The 25,805-nt window shown below is 38.9% G+C and overlaps 1 protein-coding gene across 1 annotated transcript in view; it reads left to right on the forward strand.

Moving 5' to 3' along the window:
- Positions 1-1,900: 1,900 nt before the first annotated feature.
- GALNT18 (polypeptide N-acetylgalactosaminyltransferase 18) overlaps positions 1,901-25,805 on the forward strand; it is a 178,862-nt gene continuing 154,957 nt past the window's right edge. Inside the window, exons 1-2 of the mRNA XM_054172020.1 lie at positions 1,901-2,225; positions 2,385-2,650. Of these exons, the coding sequence (XP_054027995.1) occupies positions 2,416-2,650 (235 nt within the window). The 5' untranslated portion in view covers positions 1,901-2,225; positions 2,385-2,415. The remainder of the gene's footprint in view (positions 2,226-2,384; positions 2,651-25,805) is intronic.

Consider the following 25,805-nt stretch of genomic DNA (forward strand, 5'->3'; position numbering starts at 1 on the left):
GTGGTGACAGTTGTTAGTAACACATACTGTTCATATTTGTTTATAAAACAAAATGCTAATTAATATTTTATAAACTTGCATGTAAAATATGACTTACTAATATTTGTTACTTGTCCCCTGTCTGGATTGATTTCAGATATGTTTTGCTGTAACTTGAGAAGTCCAAGGCTAAGTCTCACATTCTGCCTAAACTGCCAGGGCTGAAGAATTTGTACTTTGTGGCTGCAGGCAGAGTTTACAAAGATGAAAGTAATCTAGTTAACACTATTATTAAAGTCTCCAGCGGTATGCACTTACTGCTGCCAGTCGCTACCAGATGTGAATCTGTAACAATGAAGTACAAAGACAGGAAATAGGGAAATAAATGATGCTGTAGACAAATGTTCATTGCAGACCAAGCCGGATAATTGACTTATGTGAGGGAGCTGCACCAGTAAATTCTGTTGACATTTTTTCTTTCGTGAAGTTTGAGATTGTTCATTGACAGGTTTGTCTAGCAAACATTCCTGTATTACTGCTAATTATTTTTTTTTTCTTCAAATGTCTTCTCTCTTTCCCATCCAAATGCCTTGTGTTTTATTTCTAATTTCCAAATGGGATCTTGTGGGCTAGCCTCTTTCGGTACCACTGGCCGCAATGTCAGTTCATTTTTAGAGTTCATTTTCTGAGCCGGGTTGTGTGTGTTTGAGTATCCATAGTTGTTGCTGTTTCTATGAGACTACCAACTGATGGGAAGAAGTCATTGTGCTTTTTGGCAGGACAGCTGCCTGTCTTCTCTTGAATCTTGCTTGTAATTACCTTAAAAATACCAACACCAAGCCCTAAGACAAATCGTGACTTTTGCTTCTATTAGGTTATTGAAATGTACATTCAAGATAATTGTAGGTTTGAATGCTCACACGTGTGTGCTTCGGAGTAGTAAGTCCTGGTACCTGTTGTGTTTCCTGACACAGGATAACCCTAGTGTGATGATCAGTTGTGGAGAGTGGCTACACACTACAGTATGATCTGCAGCATTTGTTACTTCTTGCTTTCACTGGGCAGTAAGTACTTAAAATTATTTTAGTATGATAATTATCAGATGTCTCTTTATGCCTACTACTGGTCATGCTAATGTCACAGTTCTGCTTTGAAACTCTCAAAAGAAAATGATCTTGTTTAGTATGAAAGTCCCTGTCTAATAGGAGTGGAAAAGATTTGTCTGTTGTGTGCCTTCTCTCAAAACAGTGCTATTTCATATAGAGAGGAATTTGTCTTTTTAGTGTTTCCAGAAGTGTACGTGAAATACAAGGTGAGGAGAGGAAAGCGGCATAGATACCCTGAATTAAACTGGGTCCCCGAGACTAATTCTGGGACAGGGTTTGCTCTGATAGAGAGTGTTCCTGTGGAAGTGGGGGAGGCGGTGGGTGCGTACTGGTGCTTGCTGGTGTGGATGCCAGCAACAATTAGCGGTTAACAATATAACCTCCTCGGGGAAGGGGCATGAAAACAGGCTAAAAGCTAAACATGCTATAATAGTGGGTGGTCGCTGGGTATCTGGAGCTGTGGAACCGACAGCCGAAGAGCCAAAGGCACGTCTCTGGTTCCACTCCTTCAGGCAAATGGAGACTGTGTGTGAGCGTGTGCCCTAATGATACCGGCTGCGCGCTACGGCCGAGCAGCAGAGCGTGCACCTAGCAGCAAACGCCAACTGGCTGATGTTTCTTCCTAGCTGGGCTGGGAATCCTTCGCAGCCAGCTATAGGAACAGCAGGGAGGCCGCCGTCCCCGCCTCCCGCCGGCGGGCAGCACAGAGGGGCCCAGCGCCGTGTGTGTGCGCGAGGAGCAGGTGGGCCTCCGCGGTAACCCCGCCCCGCGCGGGTCCCCTCCGGCCATACGGTGATGGCAGCAACCTCCGCGCCGGAGCAAGCTCTTCATTGGAGCAGAGGGCTGTCAATCCGCGGTCGAGCAAGCCCCACTCTCCGGCAAGCTGCTCCCAAGGTCTGACTCGGGAGCTGTGGCCGGTTGCGATGGGAAGCGGCGGCTGAGGGAACAAAGTTTGCCACTCTTGGGCACTTGGCTGCTCGCGCCCTTGATGTCCGTGGCGGGAGCCGGTGCCTGAGAGCGGCGGGCTGGCAAGGCGGCACATTGCTGGTGGCACTGCTGTCGCAAAGTTTCAGCAATTTTAATGTACTACAATCCAGGATTCTAATTATCAGCCCTCTCAACCCCCACCTCTCCTTCTAGGTAGGCGACAATTTTTAATTTTTTTTTTTTAAATTATTCTGTGGATTGGAGAACTTTTTGCATGGAAATTTACTGACTTCTGAGTGGCGTCTCCGATTCGGGGAAAGGGGGAAAAGGATTCATTTTCATCGCAGTTTATTTTTGTTTTCTGGATCACAGGATTTTTGGAGCTATATGGAGGGATCTCAGGATGGTGTGCACCAGGAAAACCAAAACTTTAGTGTCCACTTGCGTGATTTTGAGTGGAATGACTAACATCGTCTGTCTGCTGTACGTGGGCTGGGTCACCAACTACATTGCCAGTGTTTATGTGAAAGTGCAGGAGCCGATCTCAGAAAAAAAGTTAGAGGAAGACAAAGGGGACACTTTAAGGATTATAGAAAGGCTGGACCATTTGGAAAATGTCATCAAGCAGCACATCCAAGGTACCACCTTATCCCCCGCTTGCTTTTCCTCTCCTCCCCACCCCGCCGCTTGCCGTGTGCAGTCTCCATCCCCTCCCGCCGCGTTTGTTTGCTGTGCGTGTGACATTCTTGTCGCGATCGGGGAGAGCCGTTCCTCAGCCTCAAAGAGCCGGGGGCTCCGCGGAGGCTGCGGTGCGTGTGGGAGTCCCCGGCGGTCTCCGCCCGGTTCTTGGCTAGAGGAGCAGCGGAGGCGGGCGACGCGAGGGGGGGACCTGCCCCGCTCCCCTCCCTCCTGCCGGGGCCGCCAGCGGCGGGAAGTCGCCTCTAGCTCGCGGAGGGAGCGCTGTGGGCGGCGGTGCGTGGCAGCGCGGCTGGGGACATGGTGCCGGGGCGAGCCGGGCGGCGAGGGTCTCTCAGGAGGCTCGGCTCGGGCGCTGGGCAGCGGCGGAAGCCCCTGGCGGGCTGGGCTCGGCCTGGTGCTACAATAAACCTGAGCTTCGGTCCATGCCTGCTTCTGTGTTGATGAAGTAGGGGGTCCGCGGGGAGGGCTCTGTGCGAAGGGCACCGGAGCCTCTTCCCGTCTTGCTGGTATCGTTATTGTGTTGTGTTTGTCATTTTTGTTCTCCAAAATGGGTTGCTGCGAGGGGGATTTTTGTTCTCTCCCTATAAACCTGACCCTTCTAATCCATGCCGAGAGTCTGCGCTTGCCCGGGTGTTCTCAAGATTTTCCCTTGGTGCTGCTGTAGTGTTGGGAGCCTCTTGGGATTATAACTGGGGCAGTTTCTCATTTGTGTAATGCCTTTTTAATTTGACCCCTTTTTAATGTGAGCTCTGGGAGAAGCGTCTAATTGGGCAAGCAGTGGGAAAATAGGATTATTTCCTGTGAGTTTCAGATTTTGCACGACTTGGCTTTGCTGGGTCATCTTTAGTGTCTTCCTTTATATTTGCATCTTCTGCATGGCATCGTACAATCTTCCCCCTAGTCTGCTTAAGTGTATTGAATAGTGAGGAGACTGAGAGTAGGGGTAGGTGAGAGCTCTTACGGAATCGAGAGGGACCATTTTTCTCTGCCTCTGCATAGCTTCTGCTCAAATCCCGATCCTGGTCTATCCTAAATCCAAAAAGGAAGAGCAAACTGTCTGGTAAAGGTTACCTATCACCAGTGTAAAGAATCTTGCTCACTTCCAGGAAGGTTTGACCAACTGGTCTGGGAATATGAAGAAAGGTGAAGCAGGCAGGGCAGCCAGTTCTGTGTGAATTTGGCTTCCCCTGCTTGTCAATACTTGTAAGTTTGCAGCACTACTAAAGCTCAGCCTCTTTGCTGTGATTTACATGAATATTATTTTTCAAATGTGATGCATCACCTTTCAGTGTGTAAGTGCCTTCATTTCTCAGATAGTCTGTCATCTTGGATAAATTAGTAAAATATTACTTTGGGGGGGGGGAGGATGAGCTAGGGCAGCTCCTGCAAGTTTTAAATTTTCTCAGGCAGTCTTTAAGTTTTTCTTGATCTCTGAAATGGATTTTTAAAAGGAAGTATATTCTTGTCTGTCTGCCAGTGGAGTGCACTGCAGAAGCTTGTATGAGGCATGCGTTTTTTTCAAAAGGCGCTGTTAAGAGTAAGATACATGAAATTAAATGACTTTTCATATGAGGTTGGAGCATAACTCCTTCAGCTTTGGTGGTGTGAAGCTCAAATACTCTTATTTCTTTTCAAGGAAAATAACATCCTTACCAGCCTGCTCCTTTGATCAGTGACTCTCCTCAGATTAATAGAGAAAGGTAGACTTAAATCAGAGGAGAGTGTGGTGTGGATTAGAACACAAACTTTCTGTGACTATGCATAAATGAAATGAGAAGATACTTTCCTTAATACTTGTATGAAAGTTGAAGACAGTCTTCTAAAAATAATCAAGTGAACAGTTTGGTAATAAGTACTAAAATATATTTGGGAGGTACCTTATTGAAACCACTTATTCTTTAAGATAAATAAAAATCACAGGTCATTATCCCTAAGTAAATTTTCTGTGCTTTTACTTTCCAAGACATAGTAACTGAGGTTCATGAGTAATTCCTGTGGCAGAGATTGCAGAATAAAGTGTCATTTTAATTAGGGTTTGCTTAGCACTGTGAGATGCTGAGAATTCTGGGTCATGGTACAAAACTCTGAAGTCATTGGAAAGAATATTCTGAACTTGACTGAATCTGTGATGAGCTGGAAGGTCAGCTTTGAGAAATTTTGTGATTCATTGCCGTAAATTTGGTAAATCAGCTTCCATAATGGTTCTGGATGAGGTTATAAGTGTTATTTCTGGTTCGATATTGAACTTTTCCTTGAACCATTTACCTTTATTTTTTTTTTAGATTGGAGAGAGGTGTCAATAGCTCAGATGTTCTGCAGTGCTGAACAGGCATGAAATTAGCATGGGTAATAGAATTGCATTCCATAGGTTGCCCTGCAAGTACCAGAGCGCTTTAACTGCTGCATTTTTCATTTTAATTTGTTTTCTGATTGAATTGTTTAATTAGATGCCATTTGGGAATTCCTTTAGCGTGTAAATTGCAATCTATTTTATCAAGTGTACTGGAAATGAGAAGGAATAAGAGGTGCTTTCATGTGAAACACTTTTTTAGATTTTTTTGTTTTGATTTAAAGTCATATTGATGTCAAGAAAAGTATTAGACTCAAAAGAGCTTTCCAGATAAGAGAAGTTTAGAGATAATGAGAGCATACATGCTTTGTGTTCAGAAAGAACAGTACAGAAAGGGAAATATTAGTGCCAGTATTGGCCAAGCATGGGAAAGTTTGAATGAAGTATAGACCTGCCGTACTGTGTATCTTACATCCATGTGTATGCTGGAAATGGAATAAGAGCATGCGTGTCTGCTCTGCCTGTATGGTACTTTCCTGTTTCCTTCTTTTCTCACTGTGCTAATTTATGTCATGTACCCTACGGGTGTGCTATACAAGAGTTGTGTATCTATATACTAACTTCTGTGGTGGGCAGCATGGGGCTGGACTGAAGGCCTTGCATGCTAGTTGGGCAATAGAGATCATGGAAAATTGTTCCATGGAGTGGAAACATGATGCCAAACCTTGAGCTTGAGTATGGAATCATGAATTCTTGCCTGGTTTACAAGATGGGTTTGGTCAAGTCGTGTTACCTTTTACAATGACCTATATGCTTTTCTGCGGTAGCATGTCACTGACTGTAATGTCAATGACTTCTGTATACTACTTGGCAAGTACTAAAAAGATTTCTCTCCCTTGCCCTCCCAAAATCTTTAGTAAGAGGCATATATTTTATGCTGGCAAGCTACACACAGAGAAAAACTTTCAGTTTCTGTTTCCTTTAGAGTTTACAAGCAAGGTGATGTATTTTTTTTTGCGTGTGTGAAAGAAACTGAGGAAAAAGACTGTATGGATAGGTTTATGCAAAATGCAGTTCTTTTTCATGTCTAATGAAGATGTGTGGTACATGTATAATCTACTACTATTCAGCTTTGCTACCAGAAGTTAGTGAATGGGACATTAAATTAAGTATCTGTGATTCCAACCCAGGATTTCAAATCAGTTTTTCTCATTTTTATTTGAAAACACTGTGTACCGGTTCAATAAAAAACCCCAAACCCTCTCATTTTATTAAAATCAATACAATAGTTCTTCAAACAGATCACTACATGTTGTTCATCTTAATAATGCATCTTGCATTTGCTCTGTCACTAAATAGCTGTCGAAGTTACTTGTGCAGTTGGAAGATCATGTCAACAAGCAGGCTGCTTTCATCAGATGTTTACTTTGTAACAATGGCAAGAGGAAAAACACTAGCAAGAAGAGAACAGTTCATTGCTTTCTTTGTTAGCTTTAGACTGCCATAGGTGATGAGTTGAACCTTATTCTTGAAAAGCTATGCTCTGGTTAAGCTGATAGCACTTAAAACACCTAGTGTACTGTCCTGCTTGTCTTATTATGCAATGTCTTTTTAATATTTTCTCAACTGTCCTAGTTCTAATCAGATGATGTTCACATTCCAGCATTATTTACAAAAAAAAAAAAAAAGGAAGATTATGAAGTCTATGAAATGAACTTAATTCCTTGCCCTCCCTACTTGTTGGGAAAATTTGTAAGAGGGCGATGTGTTCTCTCTCAACCTGCTGCTTAGAATATTTAGCTTTGTGTGTTTACTTCAGCTAACATTTCCTGGCCGTATAGATGAATATCTAATCACTCCTTGCAATCACTTGGGGGAGGGAGACATCTCCAGTGTATGATTCATTCCCTGTGTCTTGGACAGGTGTTAGGGTGGAATAATTTGCCTTCAGAAATTACATAGTCATGTAATTGGGAACCATGACTTGGGAACCAAGTCATCCCAGAATCTTCATTTTAGCCATCTAAAGGTTTGGGTAGGTAAATTCCATATTTAATATCTACCTTTTATTTATTTCTTTATCTCAAACGTGAGGAAGAATGTAGTATATAAATCTCTAGTTTGTGGTAGCTATTCTTTTCAGCCTGGCTAGCTAGCTGGGTTCCACAACATCAGGCTCACTAGGATTCACAAGGCCATTCTACCATGTCTGTTACTCTTGTGGTACTTTACTTTAGGGAATAATTAATTGTTAAATCCTCCCAGCTTATTTCCTTCCCTGAACTTCAAAAGCAATTAGACATGTTTATCACTTGCTGCAGTGTATTTATTCTACTGAGAAACAAATCAGCAGTAGGCAGTAGCCCTGGGAACACAGCTCTTGCTCCACTGCAGATTCAGTCTGTACAAGCAGAGTTGCTGTCCCAGTGTAACTAACTGCAAGAGAAGGAACTACTTGGATATGTAAGACATGCAGGATTAATTCCATTATTTTTTCTCTTTATGCTGTGACTTCTCAAGTAATTCTAGATTGCTGCATGTCAGTGCAGATTAATTTGAATTTAACTTTCATGTTCTTCCATGCTTAGGAATGGTGCACTAATGAAAACCTTAATAGAGTGATTTCAGCTAGAAGACATAAATTGCTGTAAATTTCAAGCATTGCTGGAGGTGCAAGCATTTCAAGGTCTCTCTACTGAAGACTTAATGATGTTGGTTGACTACAACTTCATAATTTATTATTATTATTGTTGTTGTTGTTGTTAACTTTTTTATATTTTCAGTAGCTTTAGATCTGTTCTAATTTTGTTCTTCCTTGGTGGTTATTCCACTGAGGATTTATTTAACTATGATTAGGAGACAATGACCAAAACTGAGGACTGGTTGTTTTAGGAAGGGAGTTGACCTGAATTTTATTTCCTTCAATCTAGACAGTTTCTGTAGTTCACATGAAAGTCTTCAATGAAAGGTTAAAGTGTGAATCAGGAGCCAAGGCTGAAAACTGGGACTTTTGTGCCCTCTACAAGTTTTCTTATTGCTAACTTGAAGTATTTTGCTTTTCTCTCTGAAAAAGTTTGGTTTTGTTGACATTTGTTATCTCTGCATAATGACACAGCCTCAGTGGAAGATGAGGGTTGCATACTATAATCTTTGAGCAGATAGATGATTTATGGGCTGTGCAGAGATGAAGAAAGCTGTTCTGCTTAAGGTTCTGTACTCAGCTCAGTGCTTCATTCATCCTGGCTAGGTGTCACTTTGGAAAATGTTGCTCAGGTTGACACAAGCACCCTGCAGCTGGTGATTCAAACTTCTGTCTTTAGACTTTCTGCAAGGCTGTTATGCTCAATTTAGTACTAATGGATGACTTTAGCTACTTGTCCAAAATACAGAAAAATGCATATGAAAAGAAACATAAAGTAAGATCTCTGCATAGCTGCTGGGAATTATGTATCATTTGTGAGAGCTTGGGCCCAGTGCCATGCTCTCTTATGGCAGTATCTGTTTTAGCAGTTCAAAGTATCTCCCTTAAATGAACTGAGTGTTTATGAAAGAGTCTAGTAATCTGTATCCAGTAGTATAGAATCTGGACCTCTTTTATAATAAAAAGAGCCTACAAACACTTGTTTATCAATGAGCCTAGCATGGGCTATGTGGTTTCTCCATTGTCTCTAGGGATAAAAGTTTGAAATAGTTGCCTGCCTCTACTTAATGTTGTTCACTTGCCTGTGACAAGCTACAGAAACAGTTCAATTCTGTGTGCAGAAGAAAGGTCTTGTCGTGAACATTATACTGTGAAATCATGCAGAAGTCGCAGTACGATGGGATAAGCTAGCATTATCCATCTGAATGTTAAGAGACATGATAGGTGAAGAAAATCTGCGGTGATTTGAAAATCTGTTTGATTCACATCTTGAGATGGTATTAGCAGTTGTGAAGATGTCTTAGCTGTCTTCCTGAGAACGATGGAGAATCTTTGGTTGCCATTAGAGCAGCCCAGGAAACTCCATCTTCAGCTGTTTATGTATGGAGTGTGGCAGGGGACATAACTGGGTAACAGCTGTCCCTGTTTATTGCAGCCATAAGACTATGTTGTTAGCTATGCTTGGCCCAAAGATTGGAAACTGGTGTTAGTAGACCATGTTGTGGTGTCTTGGGATCGTGCATGAGTGCAAAGCAGATACTGTTGACTACTGATAATAAGTGAAGTAATTTACTGGCCCACAATTAGCAAAACTTCTTTAATAAATTAAAATTCTGTCTAATGTGAAAATGAAAACTAACATCATATCTTGAAACAATCTCAGAGGAGACATGACATGTGTGCTGTATTATTTTCCCTAAAAAAAAATAAATATATATATCTTCTAATCTTTCTTGTTTTATTCACTGAGCCATATTATGATCGCAGTCCAGTGGCACTTTCATCATCTGTGCTGCCCTTGGCTTTCAAATGCTATCTCTGTAGCCTCTTTAGAAACTCCTGGGCTCTTTTATTTTAGGAACTTGAGAAATAGCTCAATAACAGGCTGTTTGGTGGGGCAGTGTGGACAGATACACTGAAATGGCCAAGTATCCAAAAAATGCACCTTCTTCATGCTGCTGTTGCCATTAAATCTACTCTGACTACAGTTCTCTGTGTAACAATCTTGTTTCTGTTTTCTTCATGAATTTTCTCTGCACAACTGGTGTTTTGTAACCAAGGTGCTATTTTTAATATGATATTCTGAGTTTCCTAAGGCAAAGGCAGACATCTTTAGGAGCCAAAATTGTGACTGTAATTACTGCAGCTCTCCAGCACCTCCTCTATTTGACTTTGAAAATTAACAAATGAGAATATTCTTTTTTTTTTTTTTTTTAATAGTATGGAAATAGAAGATCCAAGTTTCTGACTTGACATTCTCTGCCTTTAAAATGCCAGAATCTGTCTTCTCTACTTAAATTATGTGATTTGTGGAAGAAAAAAGAATATTATTTGTATGGCAATAACATTGTTGGCAGCTATCTGAAATCCCAGCATGTTTGTGATCAGTGCTATAGAAATGTGCAGCAGAACCCTTGACTCAGAGGCCTTCATCCCCATGGATAAGATCTGCAGGAGGTGGGCAGAGGAAAAGGATATAGAGAATTGATATGGCTAAATTTATATAGACTCTTTTTGGCAGGTTTGACTCACTGCTGGTATTGCTTAGATAAATCACGTGGAAGGTCTTACCCTCTTCCACTAGGAACAGCCCAGAGAGGCTGTGTGAATCTTCTAGTAGGCAAGTGTCACAGTATTGTGTAGATCCTGGCCTTTTTGCAGTAGCCATGTCTGTTCTCCCACTGTAGATCTCAGTCTCACTGATACAAATTTGAGAGTGACTGAGCTCTGAAGTATGAGATTAGAGAGCTCTCCCAACATTCATGTTATAATCTGCACATCCTAAAGACCACGTAATTGTTTAATTCTTTGCTTGTATCTTAAAAATTAGTGATCTTGGTGGTGTTGTATCAGTAATGTTAGTGGGGATGTGAAACTCCTATTGTAGTTTTGTTTGAATGTTACTCTTTTATTAGAGCTGTCACAGGTCATCTCTGAGAAAAGAGGATTTCTATAAGCAGGTTTCTGAATAATACAGGAAAAAGAGATGGTATTTATGTTTGTTTTTTTGTTTGTTTTTTTTCTTCATTGATAAATGATCATTCTAGTCTTCATTTTAGGGAGACTATATAAACTTTTGGACTGTGTTAAATGCCCATGCCGAATCTAAAGATCTATTTAATGAATCATACTGCTAATGCAGTGTATTATCTGTCCACGCTTTCATGGTGGATTCAAATTCCTTTGAAGCTTTTCTTTCTGCAACAAGTCATGACTTGCCAAAGGCTTTGCGTGAAGGTTTGGCATGCTGTAGCTGGAAGGAAAAATTGTCAGATAAACTTTTCCAGCGCAGCAGACTCAGTGAGGCTGTACCCATCCATTACAGGATTATCATTGCAATAAAGTTACGGTTGGAGCAAACACCTTTTGGGATTTCTCTGTGCACAGACTAGGGCTTGCAGAAGAGTGCGCAGAATAATTTTCAAAATAACTTTGTTCTATTTGTTTGTTTTTTTCCTCTGAGGCATTTATAATTTTACCAACTCTATATTGTATGATCATATAATGACGGCATTTCCCTCTTCTACTTGTGCTAAGAGGAATGTTTTAAGTTGCTCAGGTGAAGAGTGGGGGAGTAGTACGCTGTAAGTTCTTCAGTGTTTCTGATTAGAAGACATGTTTACTTCATGTGTAACAATCTGGAGGATGAGGAGGGTCAGGGAAGAAAGAGATGCAGATAAAGCTAGGGGCTGCATAAGAATACCTGAATGTTTTGTCCCTTTTTATTTAATATGAAACTACACTTAGAGTGGAAACTATTGAGTTTATGCTAGTGTTAATAAAACTGGTGAAACTAGTGCTGCTGAGTTTCCCTGGAGTAGAAAGTAGTGGCACACCATTTCTGATTCTACTCTGAAAGCCTTTTGTTCAAAACCAGTTTCACACATAGTAGATTATTACAAATATTTACTTGTTAATTAACCCTAAATCTGGGATTCAAAAATGCAAGACTTAAAACTATTTGATTTAGTTCCTACAGACTTTTAAAGACATAGTAGTATCTTCAATGGTGTAAGAAATATTTGGCATGTATACAGTCACATAAGATACATAAAAAAATCCTGGTCTCAGAACCAAGGTTGTATCCCTATTAGTCTCTGATATTTCAATCTCATGTTATTGTTTTGGTCCTGGTTTTTCAAGAGGCAGTAGACTTTACAATGTGATGTCAGCCATAAAGGATGTGACATCATTAAACTTAGATGTAATTACATATTTTAAGATTGTGTTTAGCTAATATTTTCACATGGTTGTAAAGATGTATGTGTTTAAAAATAATTTTAAACTGTTAGATATAAACCAAGCAAAACAACCATAAAGAAATCCTATACATTCCAAAGGGATGTATAAAGCCATATGTAACACCAGGAAGACCAGTGAATTTATGCACTAAAAGCAGCAAGGCCAGAAATAACAGTAGCAAAATGATGACAGAAGACCTGTGTTTGGATAGATCATTCACACTTTCATTTCTCTTAACACAGGCATTGTAACAGGTATAGAAACATTTTAATCTCATTGATTTATTGTTGTACTTCAAATAACTGCAATTCTATCAACATACATGAGGTTTTCAGACTAGTTTGTCTTTCTTATATGGAAATAGTTTTAAAGCATGTTGGTAGTGCCAATTGTACCACTCTATTTTCATGTCAGTACTTAGAAAATCTATACATACAAATAAATATGGAAATTATGCATACAAACATTAAATACATATATATATAAAATATATTCTTTATATAATAATGCAACCTCTTTCTACAAATGTGTTTTCAGTGGTTACACTAAGCATCCATATGGCTTGTCTGGAAGGCAGAAAAGGTCTTCACCATTGCTGGATGCAGGCTGACATGTAGGAGTTTATAAATGGTAATACAAGCAAGGAAGCGAGAACTTGATGAAAACAAATGGGAGCATGTTTGCATAATACCTCATTATGGTGGCAACCAGAACAGACTCCTGAGGTCCAGAAATGCAAAAGACAGAAGATTTGTCTGAAGTACATTAGAATCAGGTTTTCAGACAACTAATGCTCTGTACTTGAGTAATAGCTGATGGCTAGAGTGAAGCCTGCACATTTCATGACTTATTAGTGGAAGCAATTTTGGGATGACTTGACTGCTGTAGAAGCAGCTGGCATACTGGGTCATAGAGTGAATGAAGAGTCACACTATTGGTTTCTCATTTGGAGAAATAAGCAAAGGTAAATTTCTTTGTGTTGCAACCTCTAGCTCTTGAGGATACACTTTTAATTGTTCAGCCCTGACTTCTTATTTCCCCCCCCATAATTAAGAAATAAGCTGCTCTTGGAGAATTTTTATGAAAGAGTAAAAGGAAATTGAATGTCATAATGTGTGAAAGATTCCTTGGCTCCTTGCAGTAACAGCATGCCAATATGTTTTTGTCTGGGTGACAGTATGTAGGAAATGCCTTTGAATTTTATAAAATTACATGTAACTTCTCAACATTTCTGTAGATTCAATGAATTAAAGCTTTTCTGCCTTGCCTAGAGACATTAAATAGCAAACCATCTGCTAAAAATGGATTGGTAACATTCCTGAAAATAAACATTAAAAAAAAAACCCAAACACCAAAAGTTCAGCCTAAATATATTTCAAAGAATGTTCTTACTTGTTTTCTCAGACAAGAGAAGAAGAAAAGTTGCTGTAATGGTCTGGCAAAAGGTTGCAATACTGAGTCAAATACTGAGCTTGTCCTCATACTGTGGAAAAAGAGATGTTAACCATGGCAAAAAAGGACACAGACAGCAGATGATGTAGTGTAAAAATATCATTATAAACACTGTCACATGTGTGTTTACCACCTGTATGGGTTATAGAGGAATCTATGGGTAATCAGCCTCTCAGCCCAAATTGCTCTTTGTGTAGCTACCAGTAGTGAAAGATGCTGATCGCATCTGCTAGCTTCATGGTTGTAGGTGTTAGGTTATAGAGTAATCCCCACCCCTTTGTTTTTTGTTAATATAATGGGGTGGTAAATATAAAACTGCCATGATTGAGGAAGTGGTTTATCTTATTTGTAATTATGCTTTGTTATACTCACCAATGGTTTTCTGATTACACTTTTAGTATCTTTGTGTGAACAACTTTTAGGCTGCGAGTGCTGAAGTTGAGAAGATGCTTATATGGCTAAGAGAACTCTCAGTATATTTGCAGTGTTGTGACAACAATAAGGAATAAATTTCTTGGCAGGTTAAGGCAGAAAGATTGTGCATTTAGCCTAGCTTTCGAGGCTGCTATTGCCAGGTAAGAATGCCATCTGACTTCCATAAAAATTCAATTAGCTGCCCTAGGAAAAGAAGATACAGGGGGGAAGGATTACCCAGTGTGGTGTGTGTCAGCACAGATTCAATGGAAAAGAATTCTGGATATTTGCTTGTCTAGCAATTGGATTATCATTTTAACTGCCCAGTTAAGACAAACTTTAAACAGTAAAGCCATTTATACAGATAGTGTGCGTTTGCACCCTTTCTTCTTAAAAGACAGGAAATTTATATGTGAAAGTGAGAACAAGGAAGTCCTGGTAGGAGGGGCTGTTCCATCTTGAGATGCTTTTTTTTCCCTTTACATTTAAAATTTTAAGATATTCATAGATACTAATTTTTTTAAATTACATTCTTTCCACATAACAGGGAGTCTCTGGATTGAGTTCTCAGTCAGTGTTGACTGTACTCAAAGTTCTTGTTCTAAATTCTTTCCTATATTGGATTTGCCTAAATAGCTGTCATTGTCATGCTGCAGTAATTCATACACCTGAGGCTGTGGGGTTTGGAAGTGAGAGAAATGAGAGGAAGAGAGAGAATGATCTTGCAGAACAGTATAAAAAGCAGTAGCTCATTTCCTTTGTCCCCTTTACAGCCTTCTGTCCTGGATATGCACAGGAAAGGTTGGGATGGAGAAGGGCAGCTCTTAGGTGCTTCACATATGTGGAGTTACTTTTCTCATATCACCATGTAAGCAACTGAGTTTGAAGCATAAAGAGGATAATGAGAAAAAGAATCAAAGTATCTGAAAGTTTAGAAGATAACATAATTATTGAAAAGCTATAACAATGCAGAATGTAGCTGCTTAGCTTTGCTGCATTGAGCTGCTCAAGAAAAGTATATTTCTAGTTTTTAAAACGTGTGTTTCTCTCTTACTTTCTATTTAACGTTCATGATACAAATTTATTAAGAGTGACTTTGAATTGGTCTTTCTGCTATTTGATGAGAACATATGTTATTTTCTCCCAAATTCTTGACACCTGGGACAGACAAAATTCCCCAAGCTCATTCAATTATCATCCAACAAGCAGGGTTTATTCACACAATTTACCTACAAGGGCCAATTCAACACAGGGTGGGGAAAAAACCCCAAGCCTTTTTGCTGAATTTAGAATAAACTCCAGAGAAATCCTACTCGTTTCTTCTGAGTTGAGTAGCTGTGTCTTTTAGATTAAAACAAAAAACAAACAAAAAATATGAAGTCATACTCAGACCTTTCTCAAATAGATGAGGTGTCCAAAGCCAAATAATTTCCTCAGTACTCAAATTTAAACATGATGAGCCATAACCTGAAATACCCAAAAGGGGCCTACAAGAAAGCTTGGAAGGGACTTTTTACAAGGGCTTGTTGTTACAGGACAAGAGGGAATTGATTGAATTCTTCTCGCTAAACTGCACACCTGTGTGACTATGGTCACACAGAGGACCAATGATCTTGCGTGTTGACTTCCAATAGAATTCCTTTCTGTGGAACTTGCATTCAAGTTAATTCTACTTCTGCAACATAATTTCTTTCTTTAGGAGTACCTTCAAATTTGTAAGGGTGCCGGTTAGTGCACTTGCCTGTCTGCCCTTCATACCTTTGCAGAGGAAGGACTCATGCTTGCATCACTGAGACACTTTATTGCCATATTGTCAAATTGTTCTGTCTTGTGTGTATAGTTCTTTCAAGTGGTGCAAATGAAGATCAGATTTTAATTAATTAAAAATACAAAGTCCTGTATCTTGTGTCCTGTATCTTGAAGATAAGGTTAGTTTCCTTACATTCTTATAACTCATTTTCCAGAAGTCTGGAAGCAGCTTGTTTTGTCCAGCATACTTCCTTCCTGCTTCCTGAAGAATGCCATTCTTTGAATGCCTCAGTCTTGGAGCCCAGTATAAACTTCTTGTGACAGATATTCCAAGCACTGAAACCAAGTTGCTTTCCTGGTTGTTCAGTGTATGCAACATCTTGAATGAGTTTGTTTGCTTATAGTTATGTTTTAAATTGTGCCTTGATTGTATTAACCTGTTGTAGTGCTGCCTTTCACTTAACACAGAAAGTGCCATTAAATCAATAGACAGGGTGAGTAAAAACCTTCAGATTAGAAGCACTGGCAAAACTCATGGCTGTTAGAGACATAGGCTTTCAATATTTTATTTTTTTAAAAAAATCTGTGTAAAATGAGGCCACACTTCTTCAATCAACTCTTTTCTGAGGGACCATTATCTGTTTAAAATTGTATTCACGGCTATTAAATGCAAAAGAGAAGTCAACTACAAGACTCTTTGGGGAAAAAATCCACATATTTCAATTACCAACAAAATAAACTGAATACACAAAGACATTTTGTGTATCTTCTAAAACAAATTAAGACTTTAAATCAGACACTGCCTTTTCTGTTCTTTTATTACTTCTCCATATCATAGGACCATTTAGATTGTAAAGATGTTTAAGAGTTCAGCTGTAAACCTAGCACTGTCAAGTTCACCACTATACCATGTCTCTGTCAGTTGAGAAATGTAAATCAAGTTAGAGCAGTGATACTGCATCTGGGACACTGTAAAGAGGTGCAAGACAGGAAATAAAGGATTGGGTGGTACAGTAACAAGCAAGAGACAATACCAAGCAGATACAGAATTTCTCAGAAATTATGTTTAAAATACCAAAAATTTTCTTAGGTTCCCCCATGACACAGACAGTGAAATACAGAAAAGTGGATGTTAATGACAATATAATTTGGTAGCAAAAATTAGTAAGAAGAGAGGCTGAGTGGCATGACACTGAAGACCCACAAGGCAAGTAACAGAGATGTCATTTAGTAGGAAACCTAACAAGAGAGTCATGAACAAGAAGCTGCACAAGAGCAACATTGTCTTGTTGCTGCTTATGTAGCCAAATGTAATGCTTTGGGAGACCAGAGTAGCTCATCCAGCTGTTTGAACATGTCTACATGATGGTTAATATCCTTTTGTTTTATTGTCTTCTGCTCTGCACTTTTGATGATTCTGGTCTATCAGGACTCGCAACCAATGTTGGGTAGTGTAAAAACCAAAACCATTGCTATTTTAAAATTTAATGTTTTAGAAGCCTGAGTTAACTTCATTAATAACTGTTTGCATTCATTTATAAAAGCATACATGCCGTACAAACTCCCAATTAAACTAATGTTGTGCTATCACTAGATATTTTTTATGGCTCAGTTACAGTAGTCAAAAGTCTCCCCTGTAAGGACATAACAATAACAGCAAAAAAACCTATGGAGCAAAAACATTCTGAGCTTTTAACAGGTTGCTATGGAAATATTTTTCTTTCTGTAATATCAAAGTAGCCTCACACACCCAAGCAGAAGATTGGTTGCTCAGTCATTAATTTGATTCACTTTTAGAAGCTTTCTCTATTAACAGAATGGTAACAAGCTATGACTCTCATTAAACAACAAGCAAAACCCCTGTAGCCAGTTAGTATAAACAAATTTTTAAAAATCTGAGCTGACACCTAGGAAGATAAAGCAAGTAAAGATATAAATTACACCCCATAAAACTGAAGAGGAAGTAATACTTTTGAAAAGTCATGTATTTATTTTATTTTTCAAATTAATGTGGACAAATACAAAATTTAAATAGGCATTCCAGTTGATGTCAGAGGCAATATATTGATGATTACCTATTATTTAACACTCTTCAAAACACTAGAATTATATATCCACCTGATGTTCTAATTACATGGAGCTGTCACCCCATTAACCACTAAACACCTTGGTGAATTAAAATGCAAGTAAATGCAGAGGGGCGGAGGAAGATTACATAACATCTGGGGTTTAATGTGCTCAAGTAGTGCTGCACAAATCCCCTTACTAACAGGGCTGATCTTTGGAAGCCCCAGAACTCAGGTCTGCTCCTTGTGAGCATTTAGTTCAGGCAAGTGCTTGCAAAACTCTGAATGCAGCTATCAGAGGCATTTCACATGAGTATGAATGGCAGTGCAGCAGCCAAGCAACTCCAAAAGTCAGAACCTCAATTTGCCTCAAAGCAATCCATAAAAAAACCCACATCAATCCGAAAGATCTGCTCCACCACAGCAATAAATACAGATGGTTTTATAGATTGGATTCATAAACTGAAACAAAGTTGTTGGGTTTTTTTCAATTATAATTTTCTATCAAAGTACTTAAACATTTTCTTGCTAATAATTGGCAAAAACAGAGGTTGTGGCAGTCTAAGACTTGGTTCAACACTCACCGAACTACACAGAAGGAATTTTTACATTCTTTCAGTACACTATGAATTATACCCATGGATGTGAGAACTGAAATCGCTACCAGTAATACAAGAAACATGTTTCTTTTTAGATAGGCCTTCTATGAAAGAAAAAAAAAAAAGGAGATCCATCATTACATTACAAGTCTTGTTCCAGAGTCTTAAACCAGCACTTTCAAAAGGGTCTGAAATCATCAAATCTACCTGCCTATCCAGCCATCCCATGTTAACTAAACCAAAGGCAGAATAACCTCTCTGCTTTTTCAAGCACAGCAAAGCAATGAATAGAGCTTAAGTGATTTTCCCACTAGAGATAGACAGATTGCAAGAAAAGTCCAAGTGACTGTAGCTAATAATCCTACCTCTATCCACACTGACAGCAGAAAAGCATAGAGTGTGCTGTACATATCGTAGTCCTCTGGTAAGCCTCTTGTATTTATTAAACTTTGTGCTTGCATACATTTATTAAACTTTGTGCTTACATACATTTCATTGAGTCACTTCTGTGCAAACTACTGATCAACTAGTTAAAAGCAAGAGTGTTTTAATATACTATTCCATTAATATTGCTACCTCCAGCTTACTTAAGTGGAGTTTTTCTTGGCCATCAACTGTTTATGTTCTGCACAAACAGTGTAACTGTACTGTTTCTTAAAATGTTCATCCTCTAGCTTCCATCATCTCTACTCCCAATATTATTTTGGTTTATGCAGCATTTAGTGGTTAGTTTCAAGTGTATATTATTTGTGGGTTTAATACTGAAGATCTTCTTCCAATTCCTCAAAGCCACCCCTTAGGAAATAAACAGTTTTGCTAGTCTAGAAAAAATATTGTTAATGATTAAAATTCAATGCAAGTGAACAATTTTAAAAGGAAATTTGAACAGACCACAGACATCATGCAGCAGAAAAACCTGTGCATAGATAGTATTCAGCAGTTCTGAACTGCAGTTCCCTCTTGGAAGCCCAAATGTGTTCATTTCCAAGGAGCAGAAATCTCAATGATTTAACAGGTACTATTTTAAGTCCCATTGCCCTGCAAAGAATGTACATCTACCAGAACTGGTTGAACAAATGAAGAGACTGAAATGAATTCTAATTACATAAAATGAACCAAGCAGTCTTCTCCACTGTATTTGTCATTTGCCTCCAAGATGTGTGTCTAATATCTCAGTAATTCAAAGACAGGTCTGAAAAATAGTATAATGTACATTTTGGATGAATAATGCTGAATGAACACTTTAGCCATCTGAATATGTGCAATTGATTGCTGGTAGAATACAACTTAAATAAGTCTTCCCAGTGCTGGCAAACTCTAAATACAAACTCTCTCATATTGAATACCAGACAAAAGTATCATCTTTCATCTGAGCCCCCATTGTTTTAAAATTTTGTACCAGGTCTCTGTGTTTATTGCCAACAGGAGATTTTTTTTTTTTTCATAAAACCATTCTATATTTCTTGCAGGCAAACTCCACCATTTGTTAGCAAGATGCCTGCTCTCTTTTGCTGAAATTCAGAGCTTACTTTTGGTATAGTAAGATTTGAAGCTAGACTGCAGCTGAGAAAAATCTCCCACTGAGAGCTGAATTAGTCTTGAAGGTTTGTATTATGACAGTGCAGCCCTAGGCAGGAAGCACAGCCTTCGTGCTCTCTACTCAAGGACTGCATCAGAGAGAGACTGTCACATCACAGACCGATTTTCCCACCATCCTGGGCCTCTTCCAGAGGGGTTCCACCTGATGCCATCAAAGAGCTGTGTAGAAAGAGCAACTCCCTGCTCCTTGTCCTAACCTCCTACTTAGCAATGTCACTCAACCCAAAGTTCATATGCTTGTCACTCTGTCACTCTGGGCATTGTAATAATTTTTTAAAAATACAATTATATGTATATCTGTATTCACAGTATGTTTTGAGTAATGAGCTTCAGCACCACACAGTAAAAATTAGAATGATTTCATGGGCTAATGTTCTACAACAGAGACAAGTTTGTGTTTTAATTTTCCCCTTTAATGTACTCTGCTGTTCCCAGTTGAAACAAAATAATTTCCTAAGTATTTAATAGGATGTTGTTGTATTGAGTCTAGAGTGGAATTGTGTGAAAATAGTATTTTTTTTGTGGTGATGACCAGAAGTGAGAAGACTTTTTAGGAGCCTGAGACTAGGCTGAATGTACAGTGATAAATTCAGAAGCAGAGATTTAAATGTGCGGAATTCCAAACATAAGCTCCATCGTACAGTTCTCTCTTTCCCCCCATTAATTATTCAGAGATGCCAGATAGGACAGTATAATGTCAGCATTAATTTACATGTGAGTGAATATGAGCTTACATTGCTGAACTGAATGTATGCATGTCTGAGGAAGGGATCCTCAACTCGAAATGATAGAAATGAACAGAGAAACATCACTCAAACCTTTATCTGTCAAGGGAGAACAGTGAAATAATTATGTTGGTCAGTTTTGGAATACCACCACCCTTTCACAGCTGTTAAACACAATGCAAACATTTTTACTCTACATTTTCACATTAAAAAAAGCACAGAATGGTCAAGTCCTTGCATTTCAAAGTAGAAATACGGCAACAGTGCCGGTGACAGCCCAAGAGCATAGCCAGTTCTGGCAATGGAAGACCAAATAGGTCAAGTCCTGGACAGGAAGCATTTGCCAGGTTTGTTGATGATTAACATCCCAGCTATCCAGAAAGATCTTCATATGTTTATGCAGTTTTCTTTTACTTTATAGAAAGGGATTCAGATTGCTTTAAAACCACAAACTCAAAAGATCAGTCTCTGATTCACCATGTGTACAACTTCTGTTGCAGTTGACAGTGGTGCAAGGTTCAAAACACCACCTTTGCTAAGTCCTCACCACTATTAAACTAAGAGCCTGAGGTTTTAGGTACTAAGCTAGATGCTTCAGCACATACAGGTTTAAGTGATTTGTAATCAAAAATACCCAAAACTGGCAAATGCCAAGTGGGAACATTTTGTTTTATTACAAGCATGCTTAGAACCCAGGTTTTATTCCTGCACAGTCTGAGCTGCCAGAAGGATAGTGCCAATTCTCTTAAGAAGAATTCTGGCAACATTTTGCAAACAACCTGAACTTCCTTTAGAAACCCAAATACATAGCCATGCCTTTTTTTTCCCCTGGACTTTATTGATAATCAACACCATAAAATTACAAGTATCTCCCAGGCTTCGAACTGTTTCCTTAGAGAACCTACTTCCTTTCCAAGCCCACTCTGCAGTGAGAAGGACTTGATTTTTTTCAGTTTGCCAAAACTGTAGCATGAAAATAAAACTAATTTGCTTTGAGAATTCATACCTTCTTGCAAGAGAATGCCCGTTGTTTGTTTAATTAAGTTAGGGGTCTGGAAATGGCAGGTGCTTCAGGCTGGCACTGCCCAATTAGCCAATTTAAAGACTGCGGCAGTGAGGTATCAGCACACAGCAGTCAGGAGAAAAGCAAACAAAAGGAAACTACATCAAACACAGCCTTTTTTTATTCTCTTTTTTTTTTGAACAGGGGCATTCATTATATTTCACAATTGGAAACTTGGAATTTATACTTGTTTTTTGGGTGTTGCTGGAATAAAAATCTCAAGGGCTTATCATCCTTGAATATCTCTATGAAGTAACAGCTAGCAGGACATGCAGGAAGGAAGAAGGATAAACAGAGAAAAAGTGGAGAAGACATTAATCTACAGAAAATCCCATGAGCCAAGGTCAGTACATCGGTCATTGTCTGTCTGAGGTGAAAAATTCAATAAAGTCAGAGGACAGCAAATCTCCTGATGAATCTTTGTAACATCTTTCATTCCAGTAACAACTTTTATGGCTGGCACAAGGTAAACCACTTTGTGATAAGCAGCTTTTGGAAATTCTCAGACAACTGCAATTGCCAGCCTCAAAATAAACAGAGAATGCTTGTTGTCTTAAAACATGTACCAAAATTTGGTAATAAATTCTGGTGGCCTAAAGTATAAATGCACATCCTTTTCTTCTCCTATTTCAAACTGATGGGGAAGGAAGCCTCAATCAGTAAACAAAAAAAGGGACCTAATCTGACTTAATCAACAAAGCTGTTGAAATTAAGTGAAGTCATGAGGTTATATCTGGCCCAGAAAACCAGACTGTTTTCTGTGGGGCTGATGACCAGTTTCTTGGATATTCTGAATTGCACAGCAGCAGAAATCATCACATACTTTTTTCTGTGGATGCATCTAATGCTGTTGAGTTTTGACACCAGGAACTGAACTAATTCTGTACTGAGGAAGTCCTGAAAAAAAAACAAACCAACCACCAAAAAAACCCAAACAACAAAAACAAAATATCAAAGGCTGCATGCTCACAGAGCTTTTAAAAGTTTGGCAACCACCTCCAGACAATCACCTGTGCCCTGGCCACATATAAAAAGCTTACAGAAGAGCCTTTAAAATAATTTGAATTAATTCATTTTGTGATGCCTGTAAATTAAATATTAAATGAATCATATGACCAGAAAAAAAAGCTTTGTAGTTAACATACCATATTTTGATTCCCTCATAGTTTAAGCAACAACTGTTTAACTGTATTCGACCACAGTTAAGTGGATGAAACCAATTAGCTTTAATTTGCCCAATGCCTCAAATTATGTGTCCATTTATCTTGAAGGTGTGCAATGTGCAAGACTCTTGTTTGCCAGAATCTGTGTTTGCTTTCATTTTCTTTTACCATGAAACCTCCCGTTTTCTGTGGAACCATTCTAGAATTGAACAAGTACTCAGAATAAAATTAATCTACACAGAAAAACATTAAAATGGAGAGAAATAAAAAATACATATGAAAGGTAAATATTTAATTAGAAATGCATTGAGGTGAGACTCGCATGACCTTTACAGTCTCTCCTGTCATAAACAGATCAAAATCTCTAATCTAACATTGCCAAGGAAGGTAATAGGTTGTGACAGTTGGCAACTAAGCATAATGTTATGCTGTTCTAAAGCACAGGCCTGTTTATATTCATCCGGTCATTACCTAGTCCCAACTCATTTGATTGTTTTAGCTGCAGATTAAAAAAATGCAGATACTTACAGAATTTGATGAAATTCAGGCTAAATTGCAGGTGACCACTGTAACTAGTGGAACTGCCCTTCTTGGATACACTGGTTTTAAAGGAGTATTTAAAAAGCAACAAAGAGAAGCCCAAACTACCCGTGAACAGGCAGGTCTGCTGGTGTAGCACAGGGTATGGCTGGAACTCCAGAGGCAGGGATGCCTCCCACGAGGAAAGCATCCTGCAGAGGAATAGATCTGGTTGATCCGGGCGTACAGCAGCACAACATGGCCACTATCCTTCAGCATCAGAGCTGCACAGCTGGCCCAGGTACCATCCTCTCACCACTGCATCACAAGCAGCAGGCAAAGCTTCAGTTGTCTGGGGGCAGGTACTTACAGTATGACTTCTGAGTGCCTAGAACAATGAAGCCTGACCCAGTTAAGGCTTTAATTTACTGCCACTGAGATAACTCTAATACAAAATCCTGATAATTAAAAAGGCAGGCTAATTTACACCTGATATAATGTATTCAACTATAGCATGTACTCATAATATATTCTCAACTATGGAGACTAAAATGTATTTTCCACTTGATCTCAAGAGAGATGGAAACTATTTAAAGAATTTCAAAATATGTTAATTATAGCATTTCAGCTGCTTCTAGTTCATCTTTGCTTCATGGGGTTTTATCCTCCTTAAAAACAACATGCGCATTCAAATGCTAGCATATGGTATTGGCTTGAGAACAGCTGCCTGTTTGGATATCCAATGGGTAAGAGAACACAAAAAATACTACAACAACCTTAAAAGAAGATCACATTATCCACAAAACAGTTTGTACTTCAAGCTTTTTAGATTTAAGATAAAGCCTTTCAAAAATATCCATTAATCTTTATGTTGCAAATTCTAAGTGGCAGCATTTAAAATCTTTTTTTCTCTGAATTCTTATTATTTTTCTTGTTTTCATTTTTTTAATGTAATGAATAAACCATGTAGTGCTTGTGAAAGGAACCACATCAGTAGCCCTGAATTCTCAAGTCTAATTAAGCTGTTTTCAGACTGTGACTTCCTTTTCCCCTTACATAAACAGGGGATGGCAACCACCCAAACTGCACTGGGGGTACCCATAACAGCCAAAATCTCCTTCCCACAGAAGCTGGGGGTCCTGATCCATTGTGCTTTGCATTTTCTTTTCCCCCACACTATTAGGGAAAGGACAACATGGTAACTTCATACAGCCATCTTGCACCAGCAGAAATCATGACCAGGGTGAGGGAAGCACACCTCAGCTCTCAACTCCAGACCAGAAGCTCACACTGCTGCAGCACAGCTGGGGACATTGCATCGGTCCCTGCTCTGCCACAGCCCAAAGACTTCCTATTCCTTGTAACTCCCAAAGAAAGAACAGACCATGAGAAATCTCTCCTGTTCATGACTAATTCGTTTAGAATATTGTTTTGTTTTGTTTCGTTTTGTTTTAAACTAAGCTGTAACCCAACTGTAAGCTTGTAACAGATTATGCTGAGCTGAACCTGACTGGGCTGCGTTCCATCTCACCTCTTGCATCAAGTTGGAAACTGTGGAACTGTTACTACTTTATGAAAACCTTTAGTTTTCCAAGGATGGTCTTCTCCATGAAATTCCCATTTGTATATAAATCTCATGCCAGGGAACACCAAAACAGCTTTGGGATTCAAAAGAAGAAAATAAACCAAACAAAAAGCCCACACATGACAGATCAACTCTGGCATGTTGCACTGCAATCAGCAAAAAAAAAAAAGAACCAAATTTAATATTCCCAGTATGCATTGGAAGCAGCAGCCTAAAGGAAAAGCTGGAATTGAAGCATGACCATAAATTGGGTCTTAGCATTCATAACAGCTTGTCGCTCAAAATTCCCAAATGTCACCAGAAATCATTTCCTGTAGTTCATATATGATAGAAATTAATATCTGCAATCTGCACAGAAATGTTTTGTTTGCTTACTAGCCTCCTGTTGTGTATTATTTTGTGGTCCAGATTCTGCAGCATTATAATAACCCCGCATAACACAAGTCTAATGTTTAAGAGAGTTATGTTTAATGAGCCTTAGTACCCCAAGTAAAAGGCTCAAAACAAAGACAACAATTGACTACTAGTGAAACAGGGCATTATTATAGATGCAATTAGAACACAGCCCTCATGCCAATGCATTTATATATACTTTCACATAAACAACAGAAAACAATATTCATGCTAAAATACTGAGATAAACATCTTGAGAATGAATTTATTCCAACAACACAGCTTATATATGGCTGGTCAAGCCAGCCTAAGAAGGCTAGAGCACCTCATAACAACATCTAATGCCTAACATAATATATAACAAAATACTGATTAGGTCATACAGAGAAGAAAATGCAAGATAATTTTCCTGCTATAAGACATGGATTAAAACTGGCCAACTTCACTGAACACAAGTAGCTCTCTTGATTTCAAGAGATTTAGACTGAAAAATGTTTCAAGTTGATACATATGGGTAAGCTTGAACTCCCTTCACAGCAAGCATCTGCATGTGGCTTATTAAACTTCGGTCCCCTTTACAGTTTGTGGCGGGAC

This window comes from Dryobates pubescens, chromosome 22 (assembly GCF_014839835.1).
Source record: "Dryobates pubescens isolate bDryPub1 chromosome 22, bDryPub1.pri, whole genome shotgun sequence".
NCBI classification, from domain to species: domain Eukaryota; kingdom Metazoa; phylum Chordata; class Aves; order Piciformes; family Picidae; genus Dryobates; species Dryobates pubescens.